Source organism: Marmota monax, unplaced genomic scaffold (genome assembly GCF_021218885.2).
Source record: "Marmota monax isolate L192 unplaced genomic scaffold, Marmota_monax_Labrador192_F-V1.1 WCK01_AAM20220418_F8-fsc00370, whole genome shotgun sequence".
Classification (NCBI taxonomy): Eukaryota; Metazoa; Chordata; class Mammalia; order Rodentia; family Sciuridae; genus Marmota; species Marmota monax.
Genome location: NW_026693560.1, coordinates 639,868 through 653,151, shown reverse-complemented (window position 1 = coordinate 653,151; position 13,284 = coordinate 639,868). Strand labels below are relative to the sequence as shown.

The window sequence follows — 13,284 nt, the reverse complement described above, 5'->3', positions numbered from 1 at the left end:
CCCTTTGTTTCCTGTGTTTATCTCACGTAGTCTTCTATTTTGGCAGCTGGGGCTGGATTTCTGTTGACAGAAGCAGCCAAGTTTGCCTCTTAAGAAAACATATGTCAACGCCTCGACTGGAAGACAGGTGGCCTTCAGATGTCACGAAGACAGACTTCAGGGTGCTGGGAGAGGGGCTCCATGGCTGGAGTAGAGACGCAGTCACACAGAGGAGGGGGCAGGTGTCCACCCAGGGAGTCCTGCTGGGCCCACACACTGCTCTTTTTTTTTTCTTTTGGTACCTAGGATTGAGCCCAGGGACCCTCGACCCCTGAGCCCCATCCCCTGCCCTGTTTTGCATTTTATTAGAGACAGGGTCTCCCTGAGTTGCTCAGGGCCTCCCTTTGGCTGAGGCTGGCTTTGAACTCGAGATCCTCCTGCCTCAGCCTCCCGAGCCCCTGGGATGACAGGCGTGCGCCACCGCGCCTGGTGCACTTGGTTTTCTTTGTTTGTTTGCTTTTCTTTTAGTTGTAGGTGGACACAACACCTTTATTTTACTTGTGTGTGGTGCTGGGGATTGAACCCAGGCCAGCGCCCCACTGCTGAGCCGCAGCCCAGCCCAACACTCCTGTTTAATGAACTACTATGCCACCGCTCACGACCAAGATGTGTTCCCCACAATCCATGGGACTGCCTTCTCCACCCTAATCAGAAGCCTTGGAAAGGTGGGGCCACAGGGGCTCATGATCCCAAGGCACCAGAGTGCCAGTTCTTCTGTGCCCTGTGCGGTCCCTTTCACTCATGTATTTATTTGCTCTCTGACAAGGGGATACAGACAGGTGTATACAGCGTGTGTCTGTGTGTGCACACACAAACGGAGAGGGAGGAGGGAGAGCAGGGGCGTGTGCGCACGGAGAGGGAGGAGGGGGAGAGGGGCGTGTGCACATGCAGAGGGAGGAGCCAGCGCATGCGCACACACGTGACCGACCCTCAGGTCTGCACCGGGAGGAAGCCCTGGCTGCTGAGGGGAAGGGAACTCAGGGGCACAGGGCAGAGAATCCCTTGCACCGTGAGCCCTGTGGAGCCTTTTCAGCTGGAACTCACTGTGTCACCTGCTTAAGGAGGGTCCATCGGGGGTGGGGATACAGTCCCAAGCCCAGGGGTTCAATCCCCAGCACCACCAAAGAATAAAAGAGATCAGTGGGGGCTGGGGCTGGGGCTGGCCTGGGGACGGCCTAGGATCAGCCTGGGGACGGCCTGGGATCAGCCTGGGGACAGCCTGGCCTGGGGACGGCCTGGGATCAGCCTGGGGACAGCCTGGCCTGGGGACGGCCTGGGATCAGCCTGGGGACAGCCTAGCCTGAGGATGGCCTGGGGACAACCTGGGATCATCCTGGGATCAGTCTGGGGACAGCCTGGCCTGAGGATGGCCTGGGGACAGCGTGGGGGATGGCCTGGGGACAGCCTGGCCTGGGGACAGCCTGGGATCAGCCTGGGGACAGCCTGGGATCAGCCTGGGGACAGCCTGGCCTGAGGATGGCCTGGGGACAGCGTGGGGGATGGCCTGGGAACAGCTTGGCCTGGGGACAGCCTGGGATCAGCCTGGGATCAGCCTAGGGACAGCCTGGGATCAGCCTGGGGTCAGCCCGGCCTAGGAACGGCTTGGGAATGGCCTGGGATCAGCCTGAGCATGGCCTGGGGACAGCCCGGTCCGGGGACAGCCCATCCTGGGCACAACCTCGGGACACTTGGCCTGGGGACGGCTTGGGGACAGCCTGGGGACAGCCTGGGCACGGCCTCGGGACTCCTGGCCTGGGGACAGCCTGGTGATGGCCTGGAGACAGCCTGGGACGGCGCAGCCTGGGGACAGCTCGGCCTGGGGACGGCCTGAAGACAGCCTAGGACAGCCCTGTCTGGGATCAGCCTGGGGACGGCCTGGGGACGGCCTGAGGACAGACCGGCCTGGGGACAGCCCATCCTGGGCACGGCCTCGGGACTCCTGGCCTGGGGACGGCTTGGGGACAGCCTGGGACAGTCTGGTGATGGCCTGGGGACAGCCTGGGACAGCGCGGCCTCGGATCAGCCTGGGATCAGCCTGGTGACAGCCTGGGCCGGGCTTGGGGACAGCCCGGCCGGGGACACACACGAGCGGCTGCGCCTGGGGCGGGGCGCCGGCCTCCCGCGGCCCAGGAAGAGGCGCGGCCCCGCGGGGTCGGCACCTGCGCTGGGCGCGCGCGCGGGACGCTGGACGCTGGACGCGGGGCCGCGGGGATGGCGGCGCGGGGCCGCGGGCCGCTGCTGGCGCTCTGGGTGCTGCTGGCGCTGGGCCCGTGGGCGGCGGCGGCCACGCTCAACATCCCCAAGGTGCTGCTGCCCTTCACGCGGGCCACGCGCGTCAACTTCACGCTGGAGGCGACCGCCGGCTGCTACCGCTGGTGAGGCCGGCGCGGAGGCCGGGAGGCCCGGGCGGGGAGGCCGGGGCGGGAGGAGGCCGGGAGGCCGTGGAGGGGCGGCGGGGGCGCGGCGGCGGCAGCCCGGGAGGCAGGCGGCAGGTGCCGGGAGGCGGCGGCCGGGGCGGCGGCGCGCACGCCGGGGCGGGGACAGCGCGGGCGGCGGGGACAGCGCGGGCGGCGGGGACAGCGCGGGCGGCGGGGACAGCGCGGGCGGCGGGGACAGCGCGGGCGGCGGGGACAGCGGGCCCTCCCGGCTGGGTGGCCGCGGGCGTGGACCCGGGATGCGGAGCCCGGCCTCTGCGGGAGGCCAGGCCGCGAGGTCCCCGCGCCACTCGCTCCTGCCCTGATGGCGCCCTGCACAGCCCTGGCCTGAGGCCCAGCAGTGTCGCCTGCCTGCCGCGGGGACTGCAGCGGCGTCCGCGTGGGTCACACTGGCAGCAGGGTCGGGAGGAACACGCGGGGCCACCTGATCCAGTAGAGATGGGGATGCGTTGGTGGCCCCCGGGGATGGCCCGCGGCCTGGGGCATGTGGCCCAGTGCAGGGCAGCAGGGGACATCCCCGCAGGCAGCACGGTGGGGGAGTGACCAGGGCCGCCGGCTCCCTCCCACGCTCAGGGGACCCTTGCTGAGCCCCTGTGCTGCAGTTGGGGCTTAGCGGGTCTGGCCTGGTGGCAGAGCCCGGCTGTGCCAGTCTGTGACTATCAGGGGCCTCGTGGTGGCCGGGCCCTGGCTCTGCCCTAAGAGTCGGCCTCCTGGACAGGGACGAGCTGGCTCAGTCCCCAGGGCATCAGGACCCTGCGCCTGTATCAGGCTGAACTTGGGCTTCAGGGTTTGTGCAGCCACCTGGGGTCCCCCTGTCCCGTGTGGACGGTGGGCGGTCAGTGGCTCTGCGACCCTGGTGCTCGGCTCTCTGGAGGGGCCCTGCTGCTGGGGACGGCCAGGCTGGGGACGGGTGGCTAAGGCCAGGGCTCCCAGTGTGTGCCTGAGGTCATGGCTGGTCCTTCCTGGGACCCCGCACTGGGCTGTTTCTTTCCTAAAGTGACGAGCCTTTATCCCCCCCTGAGGACAGCTGGTGGCCGCGGGCAGATTCTGATCAGCCTGGTGGGAGGAGGGGAATCGCTCAGTGCCTGTTGATGGCGGAGGTGACTGACTGCCAAGTGCCCTCTCGGAGGTGCTGGGAGGGCTCACGTCCCTTCCCGCCACAGGAAGACGTTCGTCAACCAGGTCCCCAAAATGTCCTCGTCTGAGTAATGCTGCCTGAGCGCAGCCACTGTGGCTTTGGTTTTGCACACTGTCCTCTGGGGACTTGGAGTTGTGTGCCCGGGTCACCTCCACCCGGGAGGAGAGGTCCTCTCTGTCCAGGAGTCCCCAGCAAAGCCTCTGGAACATAGAGAGCATCTAAGTCCCAACCCCGGGGACATTGCTTATCCTTGAATTTGCCGCGTCCTGCTTTTTGACTGACACCGTCACATGTCACATGACTGGACGGTTTTGGGCCCAGGGGACTTGGAGAGGCCATCTAGTCTAAGCTGCCTGCATTTCAGTCGGGAACAGAAGCGAGACTCAGATGGACGCGATGGCTGCGAAGTCCTCTCCAGTAGCCGCAGAGACGGAGCTGGTGGGAGCCTCTGGGAGCTGTCCCTGTCCCCACCAGTAGGCCAGGGGACGCGCAGCCTCGGGCTCATTGGCCAGAAGAACTCATCCTGCAGTGGCCGCCAGCCAGAGTGGCTCGTGTGTGACAGGCTCCTGATTCTCATAGAAACTTTGTTATCGAAGGTGATTCATGAAGTACGTGTCACTAGCCCCTTGGAAAGGCCCCCCCTGTATGCACAAAGTGACGTTAGCTTCCAGGAAGTAGAGCGGAGACGGGTTGTCACAGGTGGTTGTTGTGAAGGTGCTTGGCCCAGAAGCCTGTGGACCCTGGGAGAGGAGCCAAGGTGTGCTCTCAGGTCACATGTGGCCTGGGCTCTTCCTCGGACTCTCTGGAGTTGATTGAGTGGCTTTGCTCTTTGGCCTTTTTTTTTAGTTGTAGGTGGACAGAAACCTTCATTGTGTTTATTTATTTTGAGGCCGTGCTGAGGACGGAACCCAGGGCCTTGCACACGCCAGGCGAGCGCCCTGCTGCTGAGCCCAGCCCCAGTCCCGTGTCCCTGGAGGGGACAGGCATTGTGCAACCTCCTGGCCTCAGGACGAAGCAGCCCTGTTGTCAGTGAGGGACTGTAAGCCAGCCGGGCGGTGATCCTAGCGGCTCAGGAGGCTGAGGCAGGAGGATTGCGAGTTGGAGGCCAGCCTCAGCCACTTAGCAAGGCCCTAAGCACCTCAGCGAGACCCTATCTCAAAATAAAATACAGAATGGGGCTGGGGATGGGGCTCCGGGGTTAGCGCCCCTGGGTTCAGTCCCCGGGGACCTCCCTGCCCCCAAGCTCTGCAGTGTGCCCCTGCATGAGGCGGGACAGGCCCCTCCTGGTAGGTCACGTCTCGGCCTATGCCTGTACCTATGGGCCTTCGTCTACGGTGTTTGTCCCTGGTCCACTCGGGACTGTGCCCGTCCGTCCCCTCACACCTCCGTCAGGTCTCTTTCCTCTGCCGGTGGCCTTGGAATCACAGCCTCTGGTCTGCTGAGTTGTCACCTGGGCGTCCCGTGAGGTGGTCACTAGAGGGGCCCAGGACAGGGCACAGAGTCAGTGTGGGTCCCCCGGGGAAACGTGGATGGCACAGAGGAGAGCTGGACAGTCCCTTAACTGACAGGTGGCACCTATCCCGACGGGTCCTGCCCTGGGTCCTGGGGAAGGGACAGAGAAGGCCTGGACGGTGCCCTGCTTTTGAGGAGCACGTGGTTGTTGGGGAAGTGACCCTCCTGGCCAAGGGGAGGCCAGTGGACGCACGTGCTGCCGGACGTCTGGGCAGCAGTGTGCCCGCGTGAGGGCCACAGGGACGCGCAGCCCCTCACAGCAGGTGCAAAGGCCCTGGGGAAGAGCATTGGCCAGGTCGGGTGTCAGCACGTGGGGTCAGAGGTCGCAGCCCGTGCCACGGGGCCTGTGGGCTCTGCTTGGGCGATGGGCATTGGGGAGGTCCCACTGTCCCCTGTGCCCGGGGACTCCTGTGTGCCGGGCGGGCCGTGCCTGCTTCCCCTCTCTGGCTGCAGCGGGGAGTCTGGGCAGATGCCGCTACCCCGAGTTGACCCGGCGCCCGGGCTGTGTCCTTCCTCTTCCTTTTCGGGTGCCCTGCTCTGGCAGGGGGGCAGCCCTGGGTGGCTTCTGCTCCTCCACCCTCCTGGGCTCTGCCGGGGCTGGGCCTGCAGATGGCCAGGGCCCTCCCTGCAACGCCGACCTCCCCTCGGCCTCTCACTTCCGTGTCTCTGTCACCCTGGCCTCCTGCGCCTGGGCTCCCTGGGCCTTGCTGAGGGTGGCCCAGGGCGGGGGTGGCCGCTGAGAGGAGAGGCCGAGTCTCCCTGTGGCCTTGCAGGGCTGGGGTGTGAGCCTGGGCCTGTGGGGGCCGGCCACCAGCCGCCACCAGCCCATCGCAGCCTGTCCCCAGCCTCAACCTCCTCAGAGCCACGTCCGAGCCTCAGTGTGTCATTTTTTATTTTAAATCGTGGTTAAGATATGTAGGAGGTGGAATTGGCCACCTGGGCCATTTGCAGGGAGGTGCCCCCCAGTGGCGTTAACCGCAGGCCGGTGGCTGTGTGACAGTCACAACCACGCGTCTCAGAGAGCTTCTCGTCTTGCAAAACTGAAACTCCGGGCTCGGCTCCCCGGTTCCTCCCACGCCAGCCCCTGGGGACCAACGCCCTGCCCTCACAACACGGGGTTCATCTGGGTGTCTGTGGGAATGAGATTTCCCTTTAAAGAGCTTTTGCAGTCAAGAAGAATCCATTGAGGAGGAAAAGGAACCAGGCGCAGTGGCCCAGGAGGCTGAGGCAGGAGGATCACAAGTTGGAGGCCAGCCTCAGCAACATCGAGGCTCTGAGCAGCTCAGGGAGCCCCTGTCTCTAAATAAAATACAGAACAGGGCTGGGGACGGGGCTCAGGGGTCGGGGGCTTTGAGTTCCATCCCTGGTACCCCCCCCCCCCAGAAAAGGAGGCGTCCTGCGCAGAGGTGACTGTACCGAGCAGGGGCCTGATGGAGATGGGGCTGCAGGGGAGGCGCAGGGCAGGGAGGGCCCGGCACAGAGGCTGCGGCCTCCCCCCCACACAGGAAGAGCCTGGGCCCCGCTTCCTGTTCAGGGTCATGTCCCCAGGAGCTCACCTCCTCCTGAGGGTTCTGCCACCTTCCCATGATGCCCTGTGCTGGTGACCGAGCTTCTGCCTGTGGCCCTGGGGGCACTTAGGCTCCAACCTGCGACAGCGGCAAGGGCTGCCCAGGGACCCTGTAGTCCAGCAGCTGGCCCCTGCCGACCAGAGACCAGGAGACTAGACGTGGGGGCTTCTGGTGTATGTGCATGTGTGTGTGGGTGTGCATGTGTGTGTGAGCACCTGTGCGTGTGCACTTCTGTGTGCATGTGCACCTGTGTCTGCACGTGTGTGCATGCACCTGTGTGCGTGCGTGTGTGCATGCGTGTGTGTGCATGTGCACCTGTGTCTGCACGTGTGTGCATGCACCTGTGTGCGTGCGTGTGTGCATGTGCACCTGTGTCTGCACGTGTGTGCATGCACCTGTGTGCGTGCGTGTGTGCATGCGTGTGTGTGCATGTGCACCTGTGTCTGCACGTGTGTGCATGCACCTGTGTGCGTGCGTGTGTGCATGTGCACCTGTGTCTGCACGTGTGTGCATGCACCTGTGTGCGTGCGTGTGTGCATGCGTGTGTGTGCATGTGCACCTGTGTCTGCACGTGTGTGCATGCATCTGTGTGCGTGCGTGTGTGCATGTGCACCTGTATCTGCACGTGTGTGCATACACCTGTGTGCGTGCGTGTGTGCATGCGTGTGTGTGCATGTGCACCTGTGTGTGCACGTGTGTTCCCAGAACCGATTTTCCCCCTCATCCCTCTGCACGTCTATTCTCCTCGCTCTCACGTGGTCTGAGTAGCCGTGGTCTGTTTCCTGTGGCTTTGACAAGGACAAGAGAGGGAGAGGGAGGGACGGAGGGTCCCTGGGGAGAGCTGGAATCAGCTCACATGGTTGTGGGGCCACAAGACCCCAGATCTGTGGTTGGGGGGAGACCCATGAAAGCCAGCAATGTAGTTTCAGCCTGGGCGCTGCGGAGTTGGGACCCAGGAAGTGCCAGGCTTCCCTTTGAGTCTGACGGTGGGGTGCTGATGTCCTGGCCTTGACACCCTGGGGGGACCTCGGATTCTCTAGCTCCGCCCTTTGTTGTCTTCAGACCCTCAACTGATTGGGCGAGGCCCACCCACATTGGGCGGGTAACCTGCGTGGCACACTTTTATTTTTGAAACAAGAAATTGTCCCCGGGTATCTCTGCACTGAACGGTCCTGCCTGCCACCCATCTCTCATCTCCTACACCCTTGCGGCTTCGCCTGGCTCAGTTTGATTAGGTCTGGGGTGTCCCCCGCCCTCCCCTGTGGGGAGGTGATTTCTCTCGCTGGAAGCAGCAGCCCTTGGGCAGCTCGGCCACTCCCCGCCTAGCCACAGGGCCAAGAGGGCCAGCACAGCCCCCAGAAGTGACAGCAGTGGCCAGGAGGGACTCCAGCAGCCCTCTGTACTTGGCCTTGAGGCCTGTGCAGGAGCTGCCTCTGGTTCCTCTGTAATCCAGTCCCTCTGCCTCCTGCCTCGCTCTCCTGACCTGCAGGAGATCAGGGCGGAACAGTGGTTGTAAGCCACGCCCACTATTGAGGGGAAGTTAATTTTGGGGGGCACCAGGGATTGAACTCAGGGTCCCTGACCACGGAGCCCCATCCCCAGCCCTGTTTTGTATTTAGAGACAGAGTCTCCCTGAGTTGCTCAGGGCCTCACTTTGGCTGAGGCTGGCTTTGAACTCACGATCCTCCTGCCTCAGCCTCCTGAGCAGCGGGGATGACAGGCACCCGGCAGAATTTTTTTTTTTAAGTTATATTACATTTAAAAAGATGGTGAGCCCTCCTCCTCCTACCCTCTGAGTCGGCCATCGTGCGACCTTACATACACTGGATTTTTTCATTTCTTTTCTGAGAAATGAAACCAAGGGGCGGGGCTAGGCTCAGGGGCAGAGCACTCGCCGGGCACCTTGGAGGCCCTAGGTTTTGTCCTCGGCACCAACAAAGATCAATCAGTAAAATAAAGGGGTCGTGTCTGTCCACCCCTAAAGGCACTAAAGAGAAAAAGAGAAGTGACCTTCCAAATTAGAGGGAGTTCCTCTAGCCTCTTCCCTACGGACTCCACTTTCTGTTTGGTGGCCTCCTTCCCCTGGGTGACAGACACTTCCCAGCGTGTCTTATTCATGCACTTTCAGGGCGAGAACCTGAATCCTAGGCCAGTGTCCTGCACCAAGCCGCGCCCTGGCCCCTTCCTGCAGGGCTTGGCCACCCCGTATCCAGGCTTCCCGTGAGGGGAGGCCACTGGGCTGGAGGCTGACCCTGTGTCGCAGGCAAGGACGCTGAGGCCCAAGGACATGTGATCGCCAGCCTCTGGGGTACCCCGTGCCTCTGCAAGGTCTGCCCACGGCCCAGGGCTTCGAGTGCCTCACTGAAAGGGCAGGAGTCCCAGCCTCTCCCTGAGGGGAGGCAGGGAGGCTCCAGGGAGGCCCTGGATCTTCTCCGTGGTTGCTCTTATCAGCCCAAGGAGGGACTGGAGGCTAGGACTGGAGGACCCCGCGGGGACCTTGGGGCCTCAGCAGAGGAGGCCACCCCAGGGGTCTGAATGTCAGGTGTCTCCTGCGTCTTCTGTGGAGACCTCCTCACCAGCCTGGGGTCAGGGTGGACGTCCGCTGGTCCTTGATCTTGGACTTGAAGCCTCTGGAATCACAGGTGACGGCTGCTGCTGTCTATGGCCCTGTTGAGGACATTCTGTTAGCACCCCAGGGGGACTGAGGTTTATGGCAGCGAGCACCTAAAATGTGCCATGTTGCAGAACCGGGGTGTTGGGATGGGTGGGTCCAAGCACATCTTATTAAAAATGACCCGCTAGCCGGGCCCACGCCTGTCATCCCAGCGGCTGGGGAGGCTGAGGCAGGAGGATCGCAAGTTGGAGGCCAGCCTCAGCAACTGTCCAGGTTGGGAGGCGGAGCCGGGACTTTGGGGGGCCGTGAGACAACCTGCGGAGTCGCCAGGCCTGCAGGCGAGTGCCATGGCGCAGGCTGTGAGGGTCCCCCTTGGTGTGGCCGTGCTGTGGGTTTGGACAGATGTGTGGCGACGTGTGTCCCCACGGGATCTCTGTGACCAACTGAGGGAGAGGGAGAGGACAGTGACACGGGATACCTTGGGGAGCACCTGGTGGGGGAGGCCCGGTCACTGCATGGTGGCCGCGTGGCAAAGAGAGAGGAGGGCCGATTCCCCACTGCCCCATCGGGGCACCCCCAGGACCTGCCTGTCCTCTAGGCCCAGGGCCACCTCCCAGTAGTGCCACAGGCTGGGGACCAAGCCCTCGACCAAGCCCTGGGCCTTCAGGAGACATTCAGGGTCCCCATGGGGGCTGGGATGAGGCTCCGTGGTGGGGCGCTGGCCTGGCGCAGGCCCCGCCCTCAGTGTCACATGGAAATGGACGAGGACAACGAAGGTCTGTGTCCATCTACAGCTGGACAAAATGCTAGGGTCGGTGTCCCCAAGGTCGGTGTCACCCGCTGCCATCCCCTGAGCCCTGCTGGCTCCCCTCCCCTCCCCCATCCTGCATTGAAGAATTTGGGTCATCTTAGGCTTAGGAAGTCACAGAGGTGACACCGAGAGTCCCGCCCACCTTCTGGTGGCACCTGGGCGTGGGTGTCTCCAAGGACGTGCGTCCGGCTGGCAGGTGGACGTGGCGCGAGGCTTCCTGGGAAGCTCTGTGGGGGTTTCTGGTCCCTTTTTCTCCCAGGTCCCTGATCCGAGCCGGGACCCCACCTGGTCCACCCCGGGCTTCTGACCCGCCCACCCTGTGTCCTGCCAGGGCCTGGCCTGTCCCCCTGCCCGGCTCCCAGACGAGGAGACCAGAGGGTACGGGGTACCCCGATGCCTGGCCTGGGGGGTTTCCATGTCTCCCTTGCTGGCAGGGGACGGTGTCCAGGCCTCCTGCCAGCCTCTCTGTGCACACCTGGCTGGGTGCTTGGTGGCACCCTGGGGGTGTTTGGGGACACCACTCTGCTGTCCCTGTCCCTGGGGCACCTGGTGTGGAGTGGGGAGGCTTTGCACGGTGGCTCTGTAGCGGGGACAGGAAGGGACCTTCCTACTGCTCCGGAACAGCCTCGTGGCACGACGCACAGATCCTGAGGGACACTTCTGGGCAGGGCCCAGGGGCTGAGTGCTGGCCACTGCCCTAGTGCGCCCTCCGTGGTCCCTGGTCACACTCCGTGGCCACTCCCCCTGCTCGGGTGCTCAGCTGTCCCCCCGGGGCCTCTGGATTCCGCGGTGGCATTGACCTGGGGCCACCTGGTGCCCGTCCACAGATGGCGCTCGCAGTGCCGCGTCCCTTGAACCTGGGCAGAACCTGGCCACCTGTGTCAAGGACAAGGACCAACAAGTGGCACCACACAATGGCTCAGCACATCTGGGCTCCCTGTCCTCCCGCGGGAGGTGGCCTCTGACCACCCTGGGTCCCTTGAGGGTGGCTCTGTCTGCCTTCCTCCCCGGCTGGGCCGCAGCGTCAGCTCCGGGTGCAGGGACATGTGACAGCCGGGTGACAGTCAGTGATCTCCCGGGGTCCCAGGAGCAGCCTTCCTGCCAGCAGGTGACAACAGCCCCGACTTGCTGCTCCCCCTCCCTGGCTTCAGCTCCCCTCGGTCAGCCTCGGTCTGGAGATCCCAGATGGAAAGTTCCAGAAAGAATTCATAGGTTCAATGACTCGATGGCGGCGTATTGTCACGATGCTCTGTGTTTTAGTGACTGTCATGACCCAACTCGCGTCCTGCCTCCTCCACGAGCTGACGTCACCGTGTGTCCCTATAGGAGGACACAGCATGCGGAGGGTCTAGTGCCACCGAGGTTTTGAGTGTCCCCTGCGAGCCTGTCGATGACGGAGGCCACTGTACCTCTGCTCTAGGACAGCCTTGGACAGTGACGTCTATTGATCAGCAAGACTGTCACCAGCTGTTGGGTCCCCTGTTTGGACTGTGGGTGGGGGGACCGAACTGTGTGTCTGGTCCCCCAGCCCTGAGCTGCGGAGGTCCTAACTGGGGGGACGTTGGCTAGCCCGGGCCATCTCAGTGGGTGACACGGCTCCCCCGAGGGACTGAGTCCTCCCCTTTTTGCTGCAGGTCATCGACCCGGCCGGAGGTGGCCAGCATAGAGCCGCTGGGCCCCAGCGACCAACCGTGCTCCCAGAAGGCCGTGGTGCAGGCCCGCCTGACCCAGCCCGCCCGCCTGACCAGCATCATCTTCGCAGAGGACATCAGTAAGCGCTTTGAGGGACGCGGGCCATCCTGCTGGTGACCAGGGACGGGAGGCCCCCCTGACCTCCAGTCCCCGGGCTGAGGTCCCGTGTTTGCACTGGGAGCCGCCCCTCTGGATCCGACAGTCCTTCCTGCCGTCCGTCTGTCTGTCCTTTGTTTTAACGTGCGAATTCCACTGCGTGGTACTCAGAATACACCTGACTGTTCCGCTCCGTCCTGCGGGCTCCCTTGAGGGCAGGACAGACAAACGGACGACTCCGGGGGCTAAACTTTACAAAGACCACTCACTGGGGAAGCTTAAGGTGTCTTTGCTGGGGCAGCATCGGGCGCGAGTAGTCAGTGGGCTACGTGCCTCAAATTCTTTGGGGTTCTGATTTATGCCAGGCGCGTAAATCCTCCCAGTGGCTGTGGAGGCTGAGGCAGGAGGATCGCAAATTGGAGGCCAGCCTCAGCAAGTTAGAGAGGCCCTGAGCAACTCAGAGAGACCCTGTCTCTAAATAAGATATGGAAAGGGCTGGGGACAGGGCTCAGTGGTCGGGCCTTGGGACAGTGCCACGTTGGGCCAGGGTCCACCACGTGAGCCGTTCCCCGTGGACCTTCCACATCCAATCTGTGACACTTGCCCGTGTTTGATTTACCTCACTGGGAAACGCAGGTGCCCCTCAGTGTCCCTGGAGGGTCGGTTCCCAGCAAGATCTGCAGGCGCTCAAGCCTGGAGAGGATATGGTGTCTGCGTGTGACCTCCAGACAGATGCCCAGAGCTTCCAGACTGAGAGGCCACATGGCGCCTGCTTCAGCTCTGGGGACCATCAGAGGCCACCCACAGAGTGTCCTTCACCAGAAAAGGTTGAGAGTGGGCTGTCAGTTCCCAAAACCACCGTGAGGGCTCTTCCTAGCGGGGTGGAGGTCAGCTCCACAAGCCACCGATAGTTCCCGCGGTCCCACCTGACCCTCCCTGGCTGCCCACCGCGAGAAGACCCGCAGGTGACCCATGGGTGGCTCCCCGTAGTGGCCGCTGCCATGTTGCTCCCTGACTATACGGTAGCAGTGCACGGTGTCTCCATGTGGCACCTGGAGGTGACCTGGGTGATCTGGTGCCATGTGCTGTCACCCTGACCCTGGTGGCTGCGAGGTGACGCGGTGGCACATCTCACTCACGGAGCAAGCAGAATCCCCGTGGGCGTCCACGCGCCCCTGAGTAAAAAAGGGAACAGAAAAGTCATCGGCGCAGTCCTTAGTGCCAAGTGTGGGGACAGAACTGGGCCACCTCGCGTGCCGGTCACCTGGGATGCGCGTCACTGGTCCACAGTTCTACCCTGAGTGAGCCCGGACTTTCCTGGAGAAATTCTCTTCCCAGTCGTCCTACCCAAGCGCCCGCGCACATCCCCAGGGCGCTGC

The 13,284-nt window shown here is 63.4% G+C and overlaps 1 protein-coding gene across 2 annotated transcripts in view; it reads left to right on the top strand.

Moving 5' to 3' along the window:
• Nucleotides 1-2,235: 2,235 nt before the first annotated feature.
• Nucleotides 2,236-13,284, top strand: part of Nup210 (nucleoporin 210) — a 55,737-nt gene continuing 44,688 nt past the window's right edge. Inside the window, exons 1-2 of one of the 2 annotated variants that reach the window (XM_046458692.2) lie at nt 2,236-2,414; nt 11,752-11,888. In XM_046458692.2, the coding sequence (XP_046314648.1) occupies nt 2,251-2,414; nt 11,752-11,888 (301 nt within the window). In that variant the 5' untranslated portion in view covers nt 2,236-2,250. Of the gene's footprint in view, nt 2,415-4,199; nt 4,221-11,751; nt 11,889-13,284 lie in introns of those variants that run through there. The other variant, XM_046458694.2, reaches the window with a different exon arrangement.